The sequence below is a fragment of the Topomyia yanbarensis genome, chromosome 1 (assembly GCF_030247195.1).
Source record: "Topomyia yanbarensis strain Yona2022 chromosome 1, ASM3024719v1, whole genome shotgun sequence".
In the NCBI taxonomy this organism is placed as follows: Eukaryota; Metazoa; Arthropoda; class Insecta; order Diptera; family Culicidae; genus Topomyia; species Topomyia yanbarensis.
Window position 1 is genome coordinate 99203628 of NC_080670.1, and position 27899 is coordinate 99231526.

The following is a 27899-nucleotide window of genomic DNA, read 5'->3' on the forward strand; positions in this document are numbered from 1 at the left end:
TCGCCTCATTGTTAACCGGGACAGCACCCCACACAGCATGGTCTGGTACTTTTCCAATCCGCTAGCAGCCTGCCATCCCAAGTTTCATCTGCAAACTATAGTAGATCTGATAAGGCAACCTATAGAGTCGTGCAAGTCGCATGGTTTTGGATGTGTTATTGTCCTAAAAGGAAACAAACTAAAAAAATGTTTTTTCAATAGTTTCGGGCCAAAAAATTGAAAAAGGACTGAGATATTAACTCACGGTACTAACCTGCATCAGAATATGCCTTAACCCGCACACTCCTAAAGATCCCTATTTTATGGAAAGTTATCATGTCCGCCGTGGCGCTCCGCGTGGAAATGGTTTGACATCTACTCTTGTAACGCTCGTATGTGTAACTCTGCGTGACTGAAAAATACTGTTTTTATACATTACACAAGAGGTCCATTGTTGCCTTGCCTTCAAAACCGTAAAACAAAATTACCTTCGGTTTGAGCACTTTACATCACCTCTTAATTCATTGAGTAGGTATCCCTAATAAACATCTTATGATTCAAGAGCCTAACGACCTGTTCAGGGTATCATCCAAACAATATGTGGAATCATTGCACTATATGGGTTAAAGTTCGTGTATTATATTTTTTTTATTAGGGATTCCACTGCTTTTATATTTTTTTTTGTAATCAGTTATAATGATCCTTTATAATCATTTTATAATAAATGTATTGCTAGTTAGGACTTTTATATGAGCCAGGCCCTTTTATAAAGTGTGATAGAATCGTTATCAAAACTCTTCATAATCCATTGTTGCGTTATGTACATGATCGGATAGATAGTTTTTAATTGAGACGGGACGTGCGGATATGAAAAAACCTAACGTCAAATGCAGCCAGGGGGAACTGTGAAATGCAGCCAGTCCATTTGAAATATGTGAGGCAGAAAGAGTGGCTATGCGAGACAAAACATAAAATGAACAAAAAATGAAGAAGACAACATCTTTCTGCAGGTTCTGTCCCTGGATTTAATGGAGAACATAAAAATTCGATTTGTATGCATTTGGCAGTAGGCCTTTTTCAAATGTTTGGCTAGAAATTGCTTACTTCAACGAATCATGCGTAAGAAGTAAGCTGAGCTGAGTTTTTCATACCATGATCGAATTAAAAAAATTCCAAGACCATGTAAACAAGCTCTCCGAACTGTCAAAAAAGTAAAATCATCAAAAAATCACGATAGCTCCTAAATGTCTCATTTTAGCGGAAATATTATTAAAACCGATTTAATCCACCTATCAGTGAGATGAGACATTTCTTACACATATCACTGTTGTATTATTCATTAGCTTGCCGATCACACGCTAAATTTACAAGCAACTAGATGTGAGATGTGCACGAATAACGCTTCGAATAAACTGAATAAATTAAAGAAAACTAATAAAACAAAATTTAAAATAAAAAAGTTATTCATAAAATGGATAGAAAGATTAACATAAATCAAATTAATAAAATAAATAAATCAAATTAGCTCAAATTAAAATTAGACGATATTAAAACGTAATGAAATTAAGAGAGCAAATTAAATTGTTTCAGGATAACAAGCTATCATACAATAACATAAAGGACTGGCTAAACCGAATTGATAAAATTAAGAAACTGAATAAAATATGTGAACTGGGAAAAACTAACCATTTAATAAAATGATTGAAATAAATAATATGAATGAAACCATAAAAAATTGGAATAATAAAATAAATAGGGTAAGGTGGGGCAAATCCGACCTAGTAAATGGTTTTGGCTGTAAAATGCTCATTTTACATCGGATCAAGTCGTTTTATATACCAAATTAAAGGTTAGACTTCTGGACAACTTTCAATGTATAGTATTTTATTCCTATCTTGGGAAAACTTTGAGATACAAGTGTTTTACGAAAACGTTCATTTTTGCTGTTTTCAAAAATGGTGGGGTAAACCCGACCGCCTATGTTTTTGGTTGATTTAGTATAGATACTACCCAAATTATATGGATTTATCATTGAAAATAAATCAATGAATGTTATGTTATTGAATTGTAGCATGAAGAAAATGGAATTCAATGTCCATCTTGGAATGTCCAAATCACGAGCAGTAGTACGTAAAGATATTCCCATTTTTCTCGGAGCAATTACTAGACGAATACTATATTCATCACGTTTTTGTATCTTTCGTTTGTAATTATGAACCATTGTGAAAAATAATAAAAAAAAACAATACAAATATATTCCAATTTTATAAATAATCATTTTCTTAGCAAGAAAGCGGTCGGATTTATCTTACTATTTAGAGATCGGATTTGCCCCACCGCGTCATTTTTCATTACGATGCAATTAAAAAAAAGATGAAAAAGGTGGACTAAATTTATCTATTCACTTTGTAGGCCTTTAATCAAAGAATTTAAATCCACTTACACTTTTTATGCGTTCACTTTAACAATAAGAAATATACTGTAGTCAATGATACACAACAATCAAATCAAAAGTTGTAAAAACAACAATAAGGTTTGAGCATCTCAATGTAGACTAATAAAATGTTGTCATACCACCATTATAATTATTTTCGATGCTCTACATGACAATATTGATATTAGTTCGCTTAGTGCTTTCGATTTTCGATAACAGAGGGTAACAGAGGAGGTCGGGTTTACCCAACGGTCGGATTTGCCCCACCTTACCCTAATATGAATAATATGGATTAAATTAACTCTTTCATACCTAATTATTTTGTCGCATATATAGGGTTCCAAAGCCGTTTTTCTTAAATGTGTTAGAGCAAAGAAACACGTAAAACCTGTTTTGATCAAGATAGATGCTTCTCTAGCAGTGTTAGAAGCTGCTGAATTTTTACATAAAAATAAAATAATAAAATCAATAAAATGAATGGAATGAATAATATAAACAAAATAAAGAATTTTTATCACAATAAAAATGTTTTCTGTATTTTTATCATTTTTTCATTTTGTTTGTTTTTAAGCAGCTAAATTATTAAAATGAAAGAATCAGCTATATTAAAAAGTAATAGAATTAATAGAAGAAATTATATTGTATCTAATTAATGTTCTAGATGAAATGAATAAAGTGAATGACTGAACAAAATTAGTCAGATTATTAAAATGAATAAAAGTGTGAACCGGAAAAAAATATTAGAAAAAAGTGAATAAAATAAATTAATTGAATAATTCGAATAAGATACATAAGATAATAAACTGATCGGAATGCATACAAAGAACTAAATGAATACAATAGACAAAATTAGGTCACATAAACAAAATAAATAAAAGCAATGCTAAATTAAAAAAATCTTTAAAATGAAATGATCATATATTTATTATTAGTAAAATATTTAAAATGCAAAAAATAAACCAATCGAATATAATACATTAAAGGAATGAGCCGGAAAAAATTAAAATATATAATAATATTTTAAGAAAGTTGTTGAAATGAAGTAAATGAATAAAACGAATTTCACGAATTCCAAAACCATTGTTTCAGAATATTCTGAAATGTTTGTGAAAATTCCATTGCAAAGAGCACGTTTTCGTTCTTCTTTTCTTGACGGAATTTTTAGGATTATCTGGTGTTTCTACTTTATTGATGGTCCTTAATTAGTCATCAGAAAATCTAGAAATCAGGAATTTGTTTTGGAATTAAAAGATATCTTTTTGGTTATAGACATCTGAAAAATGATTTTGTATAGAATGGAATGTTCAGGTCCAGTATTTTAACGCGTAATTAGAAATAGTAAACTGAGAAAAGGCCACCTGTAAATAGTATTCATTAGCATTGAAATATCTAGAAAAGAGTGTTAAGTGTCCAGGCTATGTTGGCAATTATATTATTGTCGATGGCATAAAACTCATACATGCAGTCGATTACAATGCAGTCTTTCCACCCATCCTTATTACTTGCGAATTGTTTCGTTCGGAACTCTCGTTCTGGAGATATGGGTAAATGAGTCCTATACAAAGCAATACCATTGCAAAGAAATGGTTCAAACTACCAGAATAAGTACTTAAATTCATCGAAAAGCCAGTTAGTATTGAAAGTGCCACTGGACTGCTTTTAGACACGAACATTCTTGAAATTATATGTCGTTTTTTTCGCAAATAAATATGCTTTTAGTCACATTGATCATGAAAAATGTATATTGGGGTTTTCAGTACAACTCAGTGTCAGTTCTGAGGAATGGTAAATTATGGTTAGAGCTGTGACATTATTTTTGTTTATAGTGCGAAATTTTGATTCCTTAAATCTTTATTTTCAATAATGCAACTGATAAATTTTCACTACAATTTTGTTATTCAAAAATACAGTTGCTCTTGGTGATGCTACGAGTATAATATGAATATGAATTATATTAGAAATCTGTTTTCTCACTACTAGGAGGATTACTTGATGTATTCATATACTATCCAACGTTTATCTCACGAGTGAACGCATTGCTGAATCCAACGGGTAAATTCATCAACTCTGGACAATGAGGGTGGATGTAGCGTAGTTGGTAAATCGATTGCCTTGTACGCAGCGCACCTGGGTTCGAGTCCCGACCCCGCACATAGGGTTAGTAATTTTTCATAGGAGATTTTTCTAACCCGAAGAGGCGAATGACCTTAAAGTTAAAACTTCTATAATCGAAATTAAAAAACTCTGGACAAATTTGCACACTGAAGTGAATTTACACATTATTTTGTCTTTGGAATGAACTTGCTTATTAATTTTTGAGAAATAGGTAATTGATTATTAAGTAAATTCACAAAATGTTTTCGGAATCAAAATCCTTGAATCACGCAGATGTGTTTGCATACCCGGATATTCAAAATCGGTTTAGCTTTGACCCTAAAAAACCAGTAAAGCAATACTCTGTATGGAACGGTCTCGTTTTTAGTTAGTGGAAATTGATAAGCGAAGAATGAAAATACAAAATGTTTAATATCTCCGCCGCTCGTGAACGGATTTTGACAATCTATAGCTTGTTGGAAAGGTATTTTCATAAGCTTTTTGTTTCTGTTTATTATATGGTTGCCTAGTTCGAATGTTATTCGCTTCAAACCAGCCCTGTTTTGACAAAATTACCCATATCTCAGAAAGTAAACAACATATCGACACAGAGAACAGACGTCCATCTTCAGCATTAAACTTGTGTAAAATCTATAACGGTTTCGAAGGTAGTTAGGATATCCAAAACAGGTGCGCTACTGTCGTCATGTTTTTTTGTGGCTGAGTTCGACAGAATTGACAGCGGTTATTCCTCTACCCAGTCAAACTAGTCCGGAACCGGTTCGGACTTCCAGCATGAATTCCAGATCAAATGCATCAACCGATAGAGTCGGAATCGGTTGTTTTTTTTTAGCAAGATTCCATACTGAATACATTCAGGATTTCGAACCGGTTCCGGAATGGATTTGACTGATAGTTGGGATAGGTTGGTGTGGCGGCGCTAGTGTTTATCGTATATTAATTCAAATGATTACACACGTTTTTTAAATATTTTTGTTCGATTATGGATGTCTGTGCTCTGTGATATCGAAAAACAAAAATAATAGTGTCAAATGGGAGCGTTAGGCCTCTCATTTGAAACTAGTTTCATTAAGATCGGTTCAGCCATTGCTGAGATAATTACATGACATTTTGTACATACATACATACACACACACACACATACAGACATTGTCTCAATTTGTCGAGCTGAGTCGATTGGTACATAAGACTAGGCCCTCCGGGCCTCGGAAAAAGTTTTCAAAGTTTGAGCGAATCCTATACATTTCTTTTGTAAGAAATGTAAAAATGTGCAATCTTTCGATTAAAAATAAGAAAAAATGGGCTTAGGTCGGACGAGAAAGGTCTATTCGAGTAATGGGGCTCAGAGTGTCATTGTTTACATCTGCAATAACTACTTCGATTTCTTTGACAGAACGTATGGGCTACCACACAAAGCGATGAATTTTATTAGCTAGATTGATGCTACATATGCCCAGCCACAATCTGATCTTATGGCGATTCTAAGAAAATAATAGCATTCGAGTAATGGGGCTCAGAGTGCCATTGTTTACATCTGCAATAACTGCTTCGATTTCGTTGACAGAACGTATGGGCTACCACACAAAGCGTTGAATTTTATTAGCTAGACTGATTCTACATATGCCCAGCCACAATCTGATCTTATGGCGATTCCAAGAAAACAATAGAATTCGAGTAATGGGGCTCAGAGTACCATTGTTTACATCTGCAATAACTGCTTCGATTTCTTTGACAGAATGTATGGACTACCACACAAAGCGATGAATTTTATTAGCTAGATTGATTCTACATATGCCCAGCCACAATCTGATCTTATGGCGATTCCAAGAAAACAATAGAATTCGAGTAATGGGGCTCAGAGTGCCATTGTTTACATCTGCAATAACTGCTTCGATTTCTTTGACAGAATGTATGGACTACCACACAAAGCGATGAATTTTATTAGCTAGATTGATTCTACATATGCCCAGCCACAATCTGATCTTATGGCGATTCCAAGAAAACAATAGAATTCGAGTAATGGGGCTCAGAGTGCCATTGTTTACATCTGCAATAACTGCTTCGATTTCTTTGACAGAACGTATGGGCCACCACACAAAGCGTTGAATTTTATTAGCTAGACTGATTCTACACATGCCCAGCCACAATCTGACCTCATGGCGATTCCAAGAAAACCATAGAATTCGAAATGGGGCTCAGAGTGTCATTGTTTACATCTGAAATAACTGCTTCGATTTCTTTGACAGAACGTATGGGCTAACACACAAAGCGTTGAATTTTATTAGCTATATTGATTCTACATATGCACAGCCACAGTCTGACCTGATGGCGATTCCAAGAAAACAATAGAATTCGAGTAATGGGACTCAGAGTGTCATTGTTTACATCTGAAATAACTGCTTCGATTTCTTTGACAGGACGTATGGGCTACCACACAAAGCGATGAATTTTATTAGCTAGATTGATTCTACATATGCCCAACCACAATCCGACCTTATGGCGATTCTAAGAAAACAATAGAATTCGAGTAATGGGGCTCAGAGTGCCATTGTTTACATCTGCAATAACTGCTTCGATTTCGTTGACAGAACGTATGGGCTACCACACAAAGCGTTGAATTTTATTAGCTAGACTGATTCTACATATGCCCAGCCACAATCTGACCTTATGGCGATTCCAAGAAAACAATAGAATTCGAGTAATGGGGTCAGAGTGTCATTGTTTACATCTGCAATAACTGCTTCGATTTCTTTGACAGAACGTATGGGCTACCACACAAAGCGTTGAATTTCATTAGCTAGACTGATTCTACACATGCCCAGCGACAATCTGACCTTATGGCGATTCTTAGAAAACAATAGAATTCGAGTAATGGGGCTCAGAGTGTCATTGTTTACATCTGCAATAACTACTTCGATTTATTTGACAGAACGTATGGGCTAACACACAAAGCGTTGAATTTGATTCTACATATGCCCAGCCACAATCTGACCTTATGGCGATTCCAAGAAAATAGAATTCGAGTAATGGGGCTCAGAGTGTCATTGTTTACATTTGCAATAGCAGCTTCGATTTCTTTGACAGAACGTATAGGCTACCACACAATGCGTTGAATTTTATTAGCTAGATTGATTCTACATATGTCAAGCCACAATCTGACCTTATGGCGATTCCAAGAAAATAGCATTCGAGTAAGGGGGCTCAGAGTGTCATTGTTTACATCTGCAATAACTACTTCGATTTCTTTGACAGAACGTATAGGCTACCACACGAAGTGTTGAATTTTATTAGCTAAACTGATTCTACATATGCCCAGCCACAATCTGACCTTATGGCGATTCCAAGAAAACAATAGAATTCGAGTAATGGGGCTCAGAGTGTCATTGTTTACATCTGCAATAACTGCTTCGATTTCTTTGACAGAACGTATGGGCTACCACACAAAGCGTTGAATTTCATTAGCTAGACTGATTCTACACATGCCCAGCCACAATCTGACCTTATGGCGATTCTAAGAAAACAATAGAATTTGAGTAATGGGGCTCAGAGTGTCATTGTTTACATCTGAAATAACTGCTTCGATTCCTTCGACAGAACGTATGGGTTATCACACAAAGCGTTGAATTTCATTAGCTAGACTGATTCTACATATGCCCAGCCACAATCTGACCTTATGGCGATTCCAAGAAAACAATGGAATTCGAGTAATGGGGCTCAGAGTGTCATTGTTTACATCTGCAATAACTGCTTCGATTTCTTTGACAGAACGTATGGGCTACCACACAAAGCGTTGAATTTTATTAGCTAGACTGATTCTACATATGCCCAGCCACAATCTAACCTTATGGCGATTCCAAAGAAACAATAGAATTCGAGTAATGGGCTCAGAGTGTCATTGTTTACATATGCAATAACTGCTTCGATTTCTTTGACAGAACGTATGGGCTACCACACAAACGTTGAATTTTATTAGCTATATTGATGCTACATATGCACAGCCACAATCTGACCTCATGGCGATTCCAAGAAAACAATAGAATTCGAGTAATGGGGCTCAGAGTGTCATTGTTTACATCTGAAATAACTGCTTCGATTTCGTTGACAGAACGTATGGGCTACCACACAAAGCGTTGAATTTTATTAGCTAGACTGATTCTACATATGCCCAGCCACAATCTGACCTTATGGCGATTCCAAGAAAACAATAGAATTCGAGTAATGGGGCTCAGAGCGTCATTGTTTACATCTGCAATAACTGCTTCGATTTCTTTGACAGGACGTATGGGCTACCACACAAAGCGTTGAATTTTATTAGCTAGATTGATTCTACATATGCCCAACCACAATCTGACCTTATGGCGATTCTTAGGAAACAATTGAATTCGAGTAATGGGGCTCAGAGTGTCATTGTTTACATCTGCAATAACTGCTTCGATTTCTTTGACAGAACGTATGGGCTACCACAAAAAGCGTTGAATTTCATTAGCTAGACTGATTCTACACATGCCCAGCCACAATCTGACCTTATGGCGATTCTAAGAAAACAATAGAATTTGAGTAATGGGGCTCAGAGTGTCATTGTTTACATCTGAAATAACTGCTTCGATTTCTTCGACAGAACGTATGGGTTATCACACAAAGCGTTGAATTTTATTAGCTAGATTGATTCTACATATGCCCAGCCACAATCTGACCTTATGGCGATTCCAAGAAAACAATGGAATTCGAGTAATGGGGCTCAGAGTGTCATTGTTTACATCTGCAATAACTGCTTCGATTTATTTGACAGAACGTATGGGCTAACACACAAAGCGTTGAATTTGATTCTACATATGCCCAGCCACAATCTGACCTTATGGCGATTCCAAAAAAATAGAATTCGAGTAATGGGGCTCAGAGTGTCATTGTTAACATCTGCAATAACAGCTTCGATTTCTTTTACAGAACGTATAGGCTACCACACAAAGCGTTGAATTTTATTAGCTAGATTGATTCTACATATGTCAAGCCACAATCTGACCTTATGGCGATTCCAAGAAAATAGCATTCGAGTAAGGGGGCTCAGAGTGTCATTGTTTACATCTGCAATAACTACTTCGATTTCTTTGACAGAACGTATAGGCTACCACACGAAGTGTTGAATTTTATTAGCTAAACTGATTCTACATATGCCCAGCCACAATCTGACCTTATGGCGATTCCAAGAAAACAATAGAATTCGAGTAACGTATGGGCTACCACACAAAGCGATGAATTTTATTAGCTATATTGATTCTACATATGCCCAGCCACAATCTGACCTTATGGCGATTCCAAGAAAATAGAATTCGAGTAATGGGGCTCAGAGTGTCATTGTTAACATCTGCAATAACAGCTTCGATTTCTTTGACAGAACGTATAGGCTACCACACAATGCGTTGAATTTTATTAGCTAGATTGATTCTACATATGTCAAGCCACAATCTGACCTTATGGCGATTCCAAGAAAATAGCATTCGAGTAAGGGGGCTCAGAGTGTCATTGTTTACATCTGCAATAACTACTTCGATTTCTTTGACAGAACGTATAGGCTACCACACGAAGTGTTGAATTTTATTAGCTAAACTGATTCTACATATGCCCAGCCACAATCTGACCTTATGGCGATTCCAAGAAAACAATAGAATTCGAGTAATGGGGCTCAGAGTGTCATTGTTTACATCTGCAATAACTACTTCGATTTCTTTGACAGAACGTATGGGCTACCACACAAAGCGATGAATTTTATTAGCTAGATTGATTCTACATATGCCCAGCCACAATCTGACCTTATGGCGATTCCAAGGAAACAATAGAATTCGAGTAATGGGTTCAGAGTGTCCTTGTTTACATATGCAATAACTGCTTCGATTTCTTTGACAGAACGTATGGGCTACCACACAAACGTTGTATTTTATTAGCTATATTGATTCTACATATGCACAGCCACAATCTGACCTCATGGCGATTCCAAGAAAACAATAGAATTCGAGTAATGGGGCTCAGAGTGTCATTGTTTACATCTGCAATAACTGCTTCGATTTCTTTGACAGGACGTATGGGCTACCACACAAAGCGTTGAATTTTATTAGCTAGATTGACCTTATGGCGATTCTAAGAAAACAATAGAATTCGAGTAATGGGGCTCAGAGTGTCATTGTTTACATCTGAAATAACTGCTTCGATTTCGTTGACAGAACGTATGGGCTACCACACAAAGCGTTGAATTTTATTAGCTAGACTGATTCTACATATGCCCAGCCACAATCTGACCTTATGGCGATTCCAAGAAAACAATAGAATTCGAGTAATGGGGCTCAGAGTGTCATTGTTTACATCTGCAATAACTGCTTCGATTTCTTTGACAGAATGTATGGACTACCACACAAAGCGATGAATTTTATTAGCTAGATTGATTCTACATACGCCCAGCCACAATCTGATCTTATGGCGATTCCAAGAAAACAATAGAATTCGAGTAATGGGGCTCAGAGTGTCATTGTTTACATCTGCAAGAACTGCTTCGATTTCTTTGACAGAACGTATGGGCTACCACACAAAACGTTGAATTTTATTAGCTAGACTGATTCTACACATGCCCAGCCACAATCTGACCTTATGGCGATTCTAAGAAAACAATAGAATTCGAGTAATGGAGCACAGAGTGTCATTATTTACATCTGAAATAACTGCTTCGATTTCTTTGACAGAACGTATGGGCTAACACACAAAGCGTTGAATTTTATTAGCTATATTGATTCTACATATGCCCAGCCATAATCTGACCTCATGGCGATTCCAAGAAAACAATAGAATTCGAGTAATGGGGCTCAGAGTGTCATTGTTTACATCTGCAATAACTAGGGTGGACGTGCCCTTATTCATCTCATTAGTCAGTATGTCACATTATTCAATTGATAACTCGACTTATAGTGACTGGATTGCGCTTAAATAGGTATCATCATCTTTGCTACGTACCTAAGAAGAAGTACAGTTAAAAAATTTGCCTGTAAAATGTAAAATGCTCCCGTTTGAGCGAAGCGAAAAGTCGAGTACAACGTACCCTTATTCATCCTACCATTTAAGCTAATGCGTTGAATAGAGATAGCAGATACTGCTCTAACTAACGTGTTCAAATGGGTGAGATGAATAAAGGAGCTAAGATGAATTAGGGAGCAGTAACCCTACTTCGATTTCTTTGACAGAACGTATAGGCTACCACACAAAGCGTTGAATTTTATTAGCTAGATTGATTCTACATATGTCAAGCCACAATCTGACCTTATGGCGATTCCAAGAAAATAGAATTCGAGTAATGGGGCTCAGAGTGTCATTGTTTACATCTGCAATAACTACTTCGATTTCTTTGACAGAACGTATAGGCTACCACACGAAGTGTTGAATTTTATTAGCTAAACTGATTCTACATATGCCCAGCCACAATCTGACCTTATGGCGATTCCAAGAAAACAATAGAATTCTAGTAATGGGGCTCAGAGTGTCATTGTTTACATCTGCAATAACTACTTCGATTTCTTTGACAGAACGTATGGGCTACCACACAAAGCGATGAATTTTATTAGCTATATTGATTCTACATATGCCCAACCACAATCTGACCTTATGGCGATTCCAAGAAAACAATAGAATTCGAGTAATGGGGCTCAGAGTGTCATTGTTTACATCTGCAATAACTACTTCGATTTCTTTGACAGAACGTATGGGCTACCACACAAAGCGTTGAATTTTATTAGCTAGATTGATTCTACATATGCCCAGCCACAATCTGACCTTATGGCGATTCCAAGAAAACAATAGAATTCGAGTAATGGGGCACAGAGTGTCATTATTTACATCTGAAATAACTGCTTCGATTTCTTTGACAGAACGTATGGGCTACCACACAAAACGTTGAATTTTATTAGCTAGACTGATTCTACACATGCCCAGCCACAATCTGACCTTATGGCGATTCCAAGAAAACAATGGAATTCGAGTAATGGGGCTCAGAGTGTCATTGTTTACATCTGCAATAACTGCTTCGATTTCTTTGACAGAACGTATGGGCTACCACACAAAGCGTTGAATTTTATTAGCTATACTGATTCTACATATGCCCAGCCACAATCTGACCTTATGGCGATTCCAAGGAAAGAATAGAATTTGAGTAATGGGGCTCAGAGTGTCATTGTTTACATCTGCAATAACTCCCAGTAAATTTTGTAGAGCTCAATCGGCCCGATTATCAGGCCGATGATCGGGCCGACTAAGCCCGATAACGGGCCGATCAGAGCAGGATATCGGGTTTATATCCTGCAATTTTGCACCATTTGCATGAACCGCGTCAACCTTCAAATATGCCAAACGCATCGACGTAATCGGACCGACGTGAGCCCGATGTAGAACTATAGAAAATCGGGCGATCGTCGTGCTCATTATTTTCGTTTTCTTCTTCTTATTTTAAACGTTTGGGTTTTCTTTTTTTTCAAATAAAAACAAAAACAGCAATATTTTTTTGATTCAAAATTTTTATTAGCGTCAGGCTTTTTAAAATATTAGTTGCAAAGTATATAATTTTTTGATGTAGGCGTGTGATTAATACCTCGAATCGCATTATTTCCCGATAAAATGGTATCGGCGATAAATGCCGTCCGATTCCGTACGTATCGAAATCCAAGCACAGGAAAACGATACGTGGTATTTCCGATGATTTGATTTTAGCAGTAACCGGTTAAGTGGGCGTCCCAAATGCAAATTATGTATCGGTTTGATGTGCTGTAACCGGAGCCTAGCTGACGGTAGCAGTTGTACATCCGAAAGCAAATCCCGTGGGTTACTTCGGTTGCTCTATCGTTTTTACATTTTCCACCGGTTTCGATGGATCAATTTTACCTAGGCCAGGATCCTTGATCGGGCAATAGTTAATACTATTGCTGAAATACCGCTCATTATCGGGACGGAAGCCGTTTCTTCTCTGCAACCTTCGGTGGTGCATCCGTGGTGTCTATCGTATAAAATGAACCCTGCGATGGCCTAACTATAGGCGATTCCTCGTCTTCATCAAAATCATCACTCAAGCAGCTCAGAATCAACGATGATTTCGAGCGCTCGAACGTCTTCAGGACAACCTTGGCATTGCTCATAATAGGCGATTTATCCTTTGGCTTAATGAAACTGATTCGTCCGCCTACTTTATCATCATCATCCTTCACTGTCTGTAGACGGGGGTCGAACCACCGTTTCGTCATGTCATGGACGTTATATTTCTTGTTAAACGTTAGTTTTAGTGGCGGATATTTCATCAGATGCAGTTGAAACTCCGGAAAAATTCTCGTAATCTGTGGCAAAGGAGCGGAATCAATCCTACTTAATTTTGCCGGCTTGCTCGATTCAATCATGCTAACTGGAACCGTCGCATTCAATGTTGCCGGCGTCGAGAAAGACATCCACATTTAATCGTGCCGGTCGGTGCGCTACGTGTTCCACTTTCGGAGTGTTCATCACTAGGCTCGAGCTAAGTGAACTTGAGATATTATTTTTACTACATAATTTCTTCGTCTGCAGCTGCTGATTCGCCGACCTTCGACACGGGGGCGAAGCCGTGTATGTAATTTCCCGAGCTTGCTTCGTACCAGCTTCGCCTGAATCAACCTCCTTACATTGTTTCTTAATCCAATCGGCATCCAGTTCTGTTGAAGGCGCAATCACACTATTTTCCGCATCAATCTCATCCTCGTGTCTATGTGTTTGGACCATCTTCAGATGAGGTTCCGCCGGAATGAGCAACGATCCCTCCCGTAAAATGTTCCACCTTGTGTCAGCCTGAAACACGGACTTCTCTGACGGGGAAATCCGAACCAATGGTATCGAAGAATTGTTTCTCCTCCACCACACAGGAAATTGACCCGGCTTCGAGTACAGGCTAGTCATCGATTGACTCTTATTTAACGGCGATTGCGTTTCATCGTGGTACTTTACCAACCGGTTAACCAATCCTCGGCTCTGAACATCCGCGTAAATCCTGCAAAATTAAACTTGAATTAGAACCTATAAAGGACGTGTAAACTTGCCAACTCACTTAGGATCAATCAATCGATCCATACTGGACCCGGACGCCGTTCAGCTGCTTCTAAAATTTGTCCTGCTATTTTGCAACGGAGAGGTAGGCTTCTTTTCCCAACTCCAACCTGTCGTACCGGACTGTCGTAAAGATTCCCCCGAATACCGCTGCTGTCCAGCTGTGTCGACTCTGCCATCGGACTACTCAGCTTTCTGCTCAAATTTCCACTGCTCAGTTCCCCTCGGGCACCGCCTCTGCCAGCGATCCCTCCACTAGCAAAGGCGAACGACGTGTATCGGCTGCCGTAGTGGTTCATTTCCTGGAAAGAAAAAAAAGTTTGGTAATTGGGGATCCAGGAATCAGAAATGTAAACAAACCACACAAATTAACCACGAAATAATTGTGCAACGATTAGATTATTAGTGGTTCAATAGGAGCTCCGGAGTAACACTTGCATTTTTCGACCACTACCAATTGTCATATAGCTCGGTGCTGGTCGTATCCTGCCGAATTTTGCACAATTTCCATAATGCAAGGATATAAAATGACGACGGTTTGTGCTATTCAAGGAAGTCAGATTGCCAGGTGATACAGACTATTACTATACTGAAAGTTTTTCTATCCGACAAAGTTTATCGTTACCATTAATTTGAAATATTTAGACGATCGCAAAACTTTGAAACTCGGAAAGCATTTGGACCCGAACGAGTTCTGACATGGATCATGTGTCCTGGGATTAGTGTCCAGGTGTGGACATCAGGTGATATCAGACAATTCTACCAAAAAAGTCCTGAATAGTGCCACGAAAACAAATAAAATTACCGAACTCCATGATCACGTTCAACACCTGAAAAAAACGAATCTGTGAATAAATTTGAATAGATTATACGAATAATACGGTACACTGTTTTGGCTGTTTATCTAAGGGATCAGATTGGATTGACCTAGATTATCGGGGTCTGATGGGGTGGTAGTCTGATGGGACTGGTGGAGAGGGATCTGAGGGGGTTTAACGAGTTGGGGTTAGGACATGGTTGTGCGATATGTGGGGGAGTAACCCTTCGCCGCACACTCCAGTTAAAACCCAGAGTACATTTTTCTCGAGAGTTGTCCTACTGGAGCAGTAGAGCTAGGGTCTCGACAGGACTCCTAACAATACAATTGAAAACGAGACGGGAGATGTTACCCACTAAACTGCTAAAGGCCAATTGCAGTGGGTCGTGATTCTGAATGTGATATTCATTTTACGGTTCAGATATGTGCGGGCGTAGGGAGTTCGCGATTGCGTGTATCATAGTGAAGGGTTTAGGCGTTTGTACATTAACGTTTTCGATCGCGTGTGAGTTTCTATGTCGCGTATGTTAACGTGTATGTAACTTCGCGTGTATAAATTATATTTTATGACCGTGTGCCTTTCGCATATTCGCATGTGTTCTTGGATGATCGCGGACCGTGAATCAGATACGTAATTTTTGGTGTACGGTTCAGATGCAAGAAGAAAGTGAGTTTTTCCATATCACTAGAGTTCACTAGTGTCGCCATGGAACGTGTTGTCTAGTGGATATGAGCGACCCAAAATAAAATCGCAAGGACAGAACATGCTTCGTAAAACCTGCTTCAAATGTTTTGAATGTATAATTCTGATATAAACTTCAAGCATAAAAATCGAACTGAGGTTCTCCTCTGTAAGAGTCGGATTAAATAACCTTCAGTATAAAAACCGGAAAAATTAACCGATTCTTACAAAGTAGTTTTTTAACCGACTTTTTATCTTGAACGTCGCGGTATACGGATACTCTTGCATACGAATTATTTAATTTTAACCGGTTTTTAAACTGGAGGTTCATCCATGTCGAGTATGGGCATTATTTTTTGATTGGTCCAACTAAATGTAGGAAGTTAAGGGACCCACGTAGACCGAAATTTGAGATTTTTTGAACCCAGCATCCCCTCTCCCTAGTAGACATAAGTAGACTTTTGCCAACCCCCTCCGCCTCTAAAGGCTAAGTAGACTTTTCGATTTTTTTATTTGTGGAAAATATGAAAATAGCAAGAAGCACATTATACGGTCAAATAAAAATTTAACCTGAGTCGTTCAGATTTCTTTCAAGCTTTTCAAATATTAAGAACAAAAACAAACATTGATGAATAAAGCTTTTGACATTGGTTTTTTGTGTACTACTGCTCAAATCAATGAGTATCAATTTAAGGAAATATAAAATCAAAATAATTTTCTCCGAAATACAAGACTTGTATGTCGAATTTTATAAATTTCTTACAGTTTTGAGAAAGGTTTCCGTTTTAATTTCACTATACTATAAGTTGGACTTATAAGAACACCGTGTAGTATGTAATATAATACAAGTGTGAATTTAAAAGTGCTTTCAAATATTTTTATAGCGAAATACTTCTTTTCTAAGTAAGTCACACAAGAATGTTTCAAAAGATATACCTATTGCTATAACTAATTCAAGTTTAGCTGAAATGCTACTTTTACCAACAGTGCATGATTGCTAAGCTAGCAAGTACTTTTTGAGCATTAGTGGAGCGTAAAAATTGATAAACTTTAGCTAACAATTTGAAATTATACTGTCGATGTTAAGTATTATCTAGAATGAAATATTTAACTAAACATGCACGCAAAATTTCAATTTTCGTGAACAAGTTTCAATATTTCTAAGATAATGGGATAATCTGAATTGTCTTATTCGATTAAGGGGACGAAACTATCCAAATCTTTCCGAAAATATCTATTTTTCTTATGTAATCAATAGTCATATCACCTAAGTAAGTATTATCGCTAAGTATTAAACCTTAACTGCGAATATTTATATAGTAGAATCGGATTGCCAGGATTTGCGCCGGGCCAAAACGTAAAATTTAACGGGTGTTTCAAGATTTTGAAATTAGTGTAAACGATTTCAAAAGAAATTTCAAACTGATCAACTCGAGTGAACGCTTTGTTGTAGAAGTTTAACTACACAGCTTGAGTCACCGAAATTATTAAATTAAAAATTTAAAAAATTAGACTACCTCAAAATCAAAAATCGGGCGTTTCTTGTTATCATGGTGGTTTTAATGCTTAACTTTGACCATTTTTGAACTTTAACTGGTTCATACATTTAATGGTCCATGCGTGTCTGCTAGTGGTGTCTGAGATGATAATTCACGACTGCAGGATTTTACAGTCAAAATCTTTTACGGAGAGGAATTTTGGGAGATCGTCTTTAGAACTGTCATTTTGTGTTATTCCTAGAATTCTACAACAAAGCGTTCACTGGAGTTAATCAGTTTGAATTTTACTATATCTAAATATACTCAAGAAAGGTTGTTGCTTTGTCCAATTACGTGGGTTCTGGGTTGAGTGGTTGCCTAAAGAGAAGTTACTTCAATAGTGTACTAGCTTCGAAGTGTCTGCATAAATACATCTAGCTGAATCGACTAGTATGTTGAACCCAATTCGCTTTAAATCCCATTAGTAATACGAAAATTACAAAAAAAATCAAAATCTGCGCATATTTTTGCAAATAGACCCCCCGTCTCCACCCTCGTAGACAAACGTTAATTTTTGCTAGACCACCCGTCCACCCTATGAGTCCACGTTTATGAACGGCCCCTAAGTTGCTAGGACGGAGGATAAAGATTTCCGGACGAGACCGATTCATGCTCGCGCGAACACGGCCGTTTGTGTGTTCGCGTTTGTAACTTCATAAATACTAACACGTTCATCTTATTACCGGGATATTATCAAGTTTGCGCGATCGCGAACGTAGGTGTGCGTATATTATCGCGAAGGGCGTAAGTGTTCGTATGTTAATGTATTTGTCGCATGTGCTTGCATGCATAAATTCTTTTTTTTCGAGAGTTGTCCTACTGGAGCTATAGAGCTAGATTCTCGGAAGGGCTCCCCGTCAAAATCACATGCTACAATTTGCAGACGAGACAGGCAATGGCGCCCAATAAAACACTGCTTTAGACCAATTGTAGCGAGCCGTGATTCTGAATGTGATATTCATTGTACGGTTCAGGTATGTCGGGCGTAGGGACTTCGCGATCGCGTGTATCATCGCGAAGAACTCGAGCATTTGTACGTTAACGTGTTCGATCGCGTGTGCGTTTGTATGTAACTTAGCGTGTATAAATTGTTTTTTAAAACCGTGTGCCTTTCGCACATTCGCATGTGTTCTTGAATGATCGCGCGCGGACCGTGAATCCAATACTTTATTTTTGATGTACGGCTCAGATGCTAGAAGAAAGTTAGGTCTTCCATATCACTAGAGTTCCCGGACATGTCGCCGTAGAACGTGTTGTCTAGTGGATATGAGCGTTATTTTTTGATTGGTCCTACTGAATGTATTGACCTAAGTTATTAGGACAGAGGGTAATGGTTTCCGGACGTAATCGCAACGGACGTTTGTAACTTCGTAAGTGCTTAAACGTTCATCTTATTACCGGGGTGTTATGTTGTTTGCGTGATCGCGGGCGTAGGTGTGCGTTATTAATCGCAAAGGGCTTAAGCATAAACTCTGCAATGAATGTATAAAGGTAAAACATTTTCCAAAATATGACTACAACTGCTTCGATTTGTAGTATTAGGTCATTAACAGCCATTCAAAGTCTCTTTGGCCACATTGGTCACTATCATCGGTTCTGGAAGCCCCGACGGAAGTATCCAAATTCAGAATAACAGTCACATCGGTTTCTCGGAGACGGCTAAACCGATTCAACCAAACTTAGTCTCAAATGAAAGGTGTTGCGCCCTCGTAAATGGCTATTTAATTTCATCACGATCCGACTTCCGGTTCCGGAGTTACAGGTTGTGGCGTGCGATCACATAGCAAATTCCGATTCAAACCGATATTCCGATGAAAGCAAAAAAGGTAAAAATTTCGCTATAATGTCTTTCAAACAACTTAAATTTGCAGTTCTAGGTCACCGACGGCCAACCAAACTTTCGTTGACTACATTGACCACCATAGACGGTTACGGAAGTGCCCGGGAAAAGCGGCAATATTTGAAAATTAACGAACTCACATCAGTTTCCCGGAAATGGTTGGGCCGATTTTCACGAACTTTGTCCCAAATGATAGCTATAATATTCCCCTATAATCCCCACATATGTCTATAAAATTTCGTATGGATCGCTTATATGGGTCCGGAAATATAGATTAAATCGTCCGGTCATATATCATATGAGCCGGAACTCGAAATTTTTTCAAAGGGAAATTTCAGAAATCGAATTCGTATTTTTGATGCCAAACATCTTTAAAATGCATGAAACGTCGAAATTTCATGTTACCTCGAATTTTTTTTTATAAAAATCGACTTTTTGGGACTTTGCCGATTTCGCACCTTTTTTCAATGCAATATTACAGTGGCTGTTTTTTCTTTTGCAAAATTTTAGAACTCGAATAATGATTTCTTTTTTTTTTGTATATAGTTGTCATATCGTGTATAATAAAAATGTAATATGTACATTTGTAAGCTTTTAATGAACATAAACAACGCAAAAATTCTCGTGTTCATGATTGAGAAAGGCACAATTGCATCTAGGTGAAAACCTGTTTTAGTTTTTTAATTGTCAATTAAAGGCATGGACCTAGTCTGCTGATATCAAGGATAGAAACATCCGAAAGTGATCAATTCATGATCGTGCGAGCGGAGTTTTTAGGTTTACGCTTGACCCCGCGTTTGAAAATGTATAGGAGCTGATACATTCACTTTATCACCGGGATGTTATCATGTTTACGAGATCGCGGGTGTAGGTGGCGGGGATGGTCGCGAAGGGCTCATGCATTTGCATATTAACGTGTTTGTCACGTGTATAATTTTAATTTTATAATGATGTAGCGTGTATTCTTGTTTGATCGCGCGCGGACCGTGAATCTGATGCTTAATTTTTAGTGTATGGTACAGATTGTAGAATAGAGTCCGTTTCCCCAGGAGTTCCAGGTCATGTCACCATGGAACGTGTTGTTTAGTAAATATGAGCGTCACTTTTTCATTGGTTCAACTGAAGGTATTAGTCCAGACTGCTAGGACCGAGGTAAGACTTCCGGACGTGACCGTTTCATGATCGCGCGAGTGGTGGGTTAATGTCTGAGACCGCCTTTGGAAGTTTAAAGATGCTACGTTTACTTAACTACCGGGATGTTTTCATATTGGCGAAATCGTGGGTGTAATTATGTGTGGATTATTGCAATTGCATGGTCGCTTTGTGACCAAGTTTGTGTTATCGCGAATGCCACGAGCGTTTGTACCTGTATGAGTATAGATAGCGTATAGTAGGTATATACTAATAAAAGGAATCATACCATCCCGAATAAAGAAAAAAAAGATACAAGCAAACTAATACAAGTACAAAAGAAAGAGACCAATGAAGTAGAATAGGAAAACACATGTAACATGCAATCAAACTCGTCTAAATGCAGCAAATGTTGTATATTTACCATTAACGACGATCGCATTTTGTTAGACTTTCATCATGCTGTGCTGACCGGAATGGATGATTCACGTGCGTCGGTAAATTCATTATACCCTAATTTATCCAATCTAACCTCGAAAGAATAGAACCAAATGCACAAATTGAATACCAGAAGTATTATATGCTAGTTCCGCATCCATTCCCTGACCCAAATGTCACAAATACTAAGACGAACACATACACACGACTAGTACATAGCAATTATACACTAGTACGAAAAACTACGATTATTACAAAACGACAACTAATAGGTTTCTACTTATATATTTATTAAATTAATTTAAGTATTAAATTAATTTAATTAGTCCATGCACGATGACGAAGTCGACCGATAAAAAAAGGCGCTTAAGGTTCAAGTTACCTTTTTTAAGCATGTGTTAGAATTGAACGCTTGGTAGTGTGCGTAGGAAAATTTGTGTTCAGCTTTGCCACCGGATTATCCATTTAAACCTTTTTAAAACTCTAAAAGAAGAATATCAGTCGATTTATTAGATCATCACGATTCAATTCATGCAAAATACCTGCTAGAAAAACCATCGGCTTAGCTAAATGGTGCTTTTGAAAAAGTGGCTGTGGTTTTTTCATTGCGCAGTTGCGTTGCGTACCCCAGCTTGGTGTGGTAGTGTGATAAAAAATCACAGCCACTTTTTCAAAAGCACCATCCAGCTAAGGTATTTTGCATGGTTTTTCCAGCAGGTATTTTGCATGAATTGAATCGTGATGATCTAATAAATCGACTGATATTCTTCTTTTAGAGTTTTGAAAAGGTTTAAATGGATAATCTGGTGGCAAAGCTGAACACGATTTTTCTTACGCATACTACCAAGCCTTGAGGTAACTTGAGCCTTAAGCCCTCTCGGTCGCCTATGCACCACTATCGAGGCGTAAATTTTAAAGCAATTGGCTGTCAAAGGTTCTGTAGCACTAACGCACGCGATATGCTTGATGATGTTTGCAATAGCGTCAAACCCCTCAACCTTGGGGAGGGATGTGCTCGCGTGTATAAATTCGATTTTAAAATTGTGGTTCCATTCACATATTCGCTTGTGTTCTGGGATGGTCACACGGACCGCCATTCTGATATTTAGTTTTCGGTGCATTCTGACAGGGAGTGAGTGCATTCTGACAGAGAGTGAGTTACCCCATATCACTAGAGTTCTCGGTCATATCGCCATGGAACTTGTTGTCTAGTGGATATGAGAGGATTCTTTTTTAATTGGTCCAATTGAAGGCATGGACCTTAGATTGGTTCAATTTTTGACTTTTAGCTCCACCAGGCTCTATTGGCCCTTAGTAATTGTGCAAATTTTGGTACCGATCGGTTGTCTACGGAACCTCCAAAAATTTCAAAGTTTATATGGAAATTAGTATGGAAAATCGGTTAAAATTCAAAAAAAATCCTTAAAAAATCACCTTATCAATGAATTCATGAGAGCACTATATATTTCTAAAGGGATTTTTCAACTGAACACATTCGTGGAACATTGTAAGTTTGTGAAAATTCGCTGAGAAAAGTTATTAACTAAAGAAGCAGCATGACTTCAAAACAAGTGGATTTTATTATTAATCATAGCAACCCTATTTGAATAGCTCCGTGCGAGAACGCGAGTGTAAGTGGCGTGGATTACCGCGAAGGTTGAAGCATTTGTATGTTAACGTGTTGGTCGCGTGTATGTGAATTCGTGTGTATATATTCGGTTTTTTTGACGCCATGAGACGTGTTGTTTAGTGGATGTGAGCGTCATTTTTTTGTTTGGTTCACCTGAAGGCGTTGGATCTATGCTACTAGAGACTTCCGGACGTAATCGATTAATAATCGCGCGAATACGGGCGTTTGTACGTTCACTCCTGAGACCACATTTGTGAAGTTATAAGTGCTAAAACAATATTTTTCAACAGTAGGTGAAATTCACCCCCGGGGGTACGTGAAATTATGAATTATTCCGGGTAAATTTCGACTTATTATCCTAATATTTCCATCGAATTATTGTCTATATTATAGTCAATAATTCGATGGAAATATTAGAATAACAAGTTGAAAAATTCTAAAATTCCAAAAATCCTAAAATTTTAAAATTCCAAAATTCTAATATACTAAAATCCTAAAATTCTAAAATTCTAAAATCCTAAAATTTTAAAATTCCAAAATTCTAATATACTAAAATTCTAAAATCCTAAAATTCTAAAATTCTAAAATTCTAAAATTCTAAAATTCTAAAATTCTAAAATTCTAAAATTCTACAATTCTAAAATTCTAAAATTCTAAAATTCTAAAATTTTAAAATTCTAAAATCCTGAAATTCTAAAATTTTGAAATTCTAAAATTCTAAGATTCTAAGATTCTAAGATTCTAAGATTCTAAGATTCTAAGATTCTAAGATTCTAAGATTCTAAGATACTAAGATTCTAAGATTCTAAGATTCTAAGATTCTAAGATTCTAAGATTCTAAGATTCTAAGATTCTAAGATTCTAAGATTCTAAGATTCTAAGATTCTAAGATTCTAAGATTCTAAGATTCTAAGATTCTAAGATTCTAAGATTCTAAGATTCTAAGATTCTAAGATTCTAAGATTCTAAGATTCTAAGATTCTAAGATTCTAAGATTCTAAGATTCTAAGATTCTAAGATTCTAAGATTCTAAGATTCTAAGATTCTAAGATTCTAAGATTCTAAGATTCTAAGATTCTAAGATTCTGAGATTCTAAGATTCTAAGATTCTAAGATTCTAAGATTCTAAGATTCTAAGATTCTAAGATTCTAAGATTCTAAGATTCTAAGATTCTAAGATTCTAAGATTCTAAGATTCTAAGATTCTAAGATTCTAAGATTCTAAGATTCTGAGATTCTAAGATTCTAAGATTCTAAGATTCTAAGATTCTAAGATTCTAAGATTCTAAGATTCTAAGATTCTAAGATTCTAAGATTCTAAGATTCTAAGATTCTAAGATTCTAAGATTCTAAGATTCTAAGATTCTAAGATTCTAAGATTCTAAGATTCTAAGATTCTAAGATTCTAAGATTCTAAGATTCTAAGATTCTAAGATTCTAAGATTCTAAGATTCTAAGATTCTAAGATTCTAAGATTCTAAGATTCTAAGATTCTAAGATTCTAAGATTCTAAGATTCTAAGATTCTAAGATTCTAAGATTCTAAGATTCTAAGATTCTAAGATTCTAAGATTCTAAGATTCTAAGATTCTAAGATTCTAAGATTCTAAGATTCTAAGATTCTAAGATTCTAAGATTCTAAGATTCTAAGATTCTAAGATTCTAAGATTCTAAGATTCTAAGATTCTAAGATTCTAAGATTCTAAGATTCTAAGATTCTAAGATTCTAAGATTCTAAGATTCTAAGATTCTAAGATTCTAAGATTCTAAGATTCTAAGATTCTAAGATTCTAAGATTCTAAGATTCTAAGATTCTAAGATTCTAAGATTCTAAGATTCTAAGATTCTAAGATTCTAAGATTCTAAGATTCTAAGATTCTAAAATTCTAAGATTCTAAGATTCTAAGATTCTAAGATTCTAAGATTCTAAGATTCTAAGATTCTAAGATTCTAAGATTCTAAGATTCTAAGATTCTAAGATTCTAAGATTCTAAGATTCTAAGATTCTAAGATTCTTAGATTCTAAGATTCTAAGATTCTAAGATTCTAAGATTCTAAGATTCTAAGATTCTAAGATTCTAAGATTCTAAGATTCTAAGATTCTAAGATTCTAAGATTCTAAGATTCTAAGATTCTAAGATTCTAAGATTCTAAGATTCTAAGATTCTAAGATTCTAAGATTCTAAGATTCTAAGATTCTAAGATTCTAAGATTCTAAGATTCTAAGATTCTAAGATTCTAAGATTCTAAGATTCTAAGATTCTAAGATTCTAAGATTCTAAGATTCTAAGATTCTAAGATTCTAAGATTCTAAGATTCTAAGATTCTAAGATTCTAAGATTCTAAGATTCTAAGATTCTAAGATTCTAAGATTCTAAGATTCTAAGATTCTAAGATTCTAAGATTCTAAGATTCTAAAATTCTAAAATTCTAAAATTCTAAAATTCTAAAATTCTAAAATTCTAAAATTCTAAAATTCTAAAATTCTAAAATTCTAAAATTCTAAAATTCTAAAATTCTAAAATTCTAAAATTCTAAAATTCTAAAATTCTAAAATTCTAAAATTCTAAAATTCTAAAATTCTAAAATTCTAAAATTCTAAAATTCTAAAATTCTAAAATTCTAAAATTCTAAAATTCTAAAATTCTAAAATTCTAAAATTCTAAAATTCTAAAATTCTAAAATTCTAAAATTCTAAAATTCTAAAATTCTAAAATTCTAAAATTCTAAAATTCTAAAATTCTAAAATTCTAAAATTCTAAAATTCTAAAATTCTAAAATTCTAAAATTCTAAAATTCTAAAATTCTAAAATTCTAAAATTCTAAAATTCTAAAATTCTAAAATTCTAAAATTCTAAAATTCTAAAATTCTAAAATTCTAAAATTCTAAAATTCTAAAATTCTAAAATTCTAAAATTCTAAAATTCTAAAATTCTAAAATTCTAAAATTCTAAAATTCTAAAATTCTAAAATTCTAAAATTCTAAAATTCTAAAATTCTAAAATTCTAAAATTCTAAAATTCTAAAATTCTAAAATTCTAAAATTCTAAAATTCTAAAATTCTAAAATTCTAAAATTCTAAAATTCTAAAATTCTAAAATTCTAAAATTCTAAAATTCTAAAATTCTGAAATTCTAAAATTCTAAAATTCTAAAATTCTAAAATTCTAAAATTCTAAAATTCTAAAATTCTAAAATTCTAAAATTCTAAAATTCTAAAATTCTAAAATTCTAAAATTCTAAAATTCTAAAATTCTAAAATTCTAAAATTCTAAAATTCTAAAATTCTAAAATTCTAAAATTCTAAAATTCTAAAATTCTAAAATTCTAAAATTCTAAAATTCTAAAATTCTAAAATTCTAAAATTCTAAAATTCTAAAATTCTAAAATTCTAAAATTCTAAAATTCTAAAATTCTAAAATTCTAAAATTCTAAAATTCTAAAATTCTAAAATTCTAAAATTCTAAAATTCTAAAATTCTAAAATTCTAAAATTCTAAAATTCTAAAATTCTAAAATTCTAAAATTCTAAAATTCTAAAATTCTAAAATTCTAAAATTCTAAAATTCTAAAATTCTAAAATTCTAAAATTCTAAAATTCTAAAATTCTAAAATTCTAAAATTCTAAAATTCTAAAATTCTAAAATTCTAAAATTCTAAAATTCTAAAATTCTAAAATTCTAAAATTCTAAAATTCTAAAATTCTAAAATTCTAAAATTCTAAAATTCTAAAATTCTAAAATTCTAAAATTCTAAAATTCTAAAATTCTAAAATTCTAAAATTCTAAAATTCTAAAATTCTAAAATTCTAAAATTCTAAAATTCTAAAATTCTAAAATTCTAAAATTCTAAAATTCTAAAATTCTAAAATTCTAAAATTCTAAAATTCTAAAATTCTAAAATTCTAAAATTCTAAAATTCTAAAATTCTAAAATTCTAAAATTCTAAAATTCTAAAATTCTAAAATTCTAAAATTCTAAAATTCTAAAATTCTAAAATTCTAAAATTCTAAAATTCTAAAATTCTAAAATTCTAAAATTCTAAAATTCTAAAATTCTAAAATTCTAAAATTCTAAAATTCTAAAATTCTAAAATTCTAAAATTCTAAAATTCTAAAATTCTAAAATTCTAAAATTCTAAAATTCTAAAATTCTAAAATTCTAAAATTCTAAAATTCTAAAATTCTAAAATTCTAAAATTCTAAAATTCTAAAATTCTAAAATTCTAAAATTCTAAAATTCTAAAATTCTAAAATTCTAAAATTCTAAAATTCTAAAATTCTAAAATTCTAAAATTCTAAAATTCTAAAATTCTAAAATTCTAAAATTCTAAAATTCTAAAATTCTAAAATTCTAAAATTCTAAAATTCTAAAATTCTAAAATTCTAAAATTCTAAAATTCTAAAATTCTAAAATTCTAAAATTCTAAAATTCTAAAATTCTAAAATTCTAAAATTCTAAAATTCTAAAATTCTAAAATTCTAAAATTCTAAAATTCTAAAATTCTAAAATTCTAAAATTCTAAAATTCTAAAATTCTAAAATTCTAAAATTCTAAAATTCTAAAATTCTAAAATTCTAAAATTCTAAAATTCTAAAATTCTAAAATTCTAAAATTCTAAAATTCTAAAATTCTAAAATTCTAAAATTCTAAAATTCTAAAATTCTAAAATTCTAAAATTCTAAAATTCTAAAATTCTAAAATTCTAAAATTCTAAAATTCTAAAATTCTAAAATTCTAAAATTCTAAAATTCTAAAATTCTAAAATTCTAAAATTCTAAAATTCTAAAATTCTAAAATTCTAAAATTCTAAAATTCTAAAATTCTAAAATTCTAAAATTCTAAAATTCTAAAATTCTAAAATTCTAAAATTCTAAAATTCTAAAATTCTAAAATTCTAAAATTCTAAAATTCTAAAATTCTAAAATTCTAAAATTCTAAAATTCTAAAATTCTAAAATTCTAAAATTCTAAAATTCTAAAATTCTAAAATTCTAAAATTCTAAAATTCTAAAATTCTAAAATTCTAAAATTCTAAAATTCTAAAATTCTAAAATTCTAAAATTCTAAAATTCTAAAATTCTAAAATTCTAAAATTCTAAAATTCTAAAATTCTAAAATTCTAAAATTCTAAAATTCTAAAATTCTAAAATTCTAAAATTCTAAAATTCTAAAATTCTAAAATTCTAAAATTCTAAAATTCTA

The 27899-nt window shown here is 34.2% G+C and overlaps 1 protein-coding gene across 2 annotated transcripts; it reads right to left on the reverse strand.

Moving 5' to 3' along the window:
• Positions 1–13062: 13062 nt before the first annotated feature.
• Positions 13063–15317, reverse strand: LOC131684332 (uncharacterized). 2 transcript variants are annotated; one of them, XM_058968378.1, is made up of 4 exons: positions 15249–15317; positions 14984–15166; positions 14625–14925; positions 13063–14567 (listed from the first exon to the last, which is right to left on the reverse strand). In XM_058968378.1, the coding sequence occupies exons 3-4, from the start codon at positions 14645–14647 to the stop codon at positions 13946–13948; spliced, it is 645 nt and encodes a 214-aa protein (XP_058824361.1). In that variant the 5' UTR covers positions 14648–14925; positions 14984–15166; positions 15249–15317; the 3' UTR covers positions 13063–13945. The 2 variants fall into 2 exon arrangements, with proteins under 2 accessions (XP_058824361.1, XP_058823526.1); XM_058967543.1 differs by having other exon boundaries at positions 14984–15310.
• Positions 15318–27899: the final 12582 nt, after the last annotated feature.

What these genes read in the sequence shown, in the direction of transcription:
- LOC131684332 (XM_058968378.1), bottom strand. Translation starts at nt 14,647, where the DNA reads ATGGATCGATTGATTGATCCTAA. An exon ending in GATCGATTGATTGATCCTAA is followed by an intron (nt 14,568 to 14,624) that starts GTGAGTTGGCAA and finishes TTAATTTTGCAG; the next exon opens with GATTTACGCGGATGTTCAGA.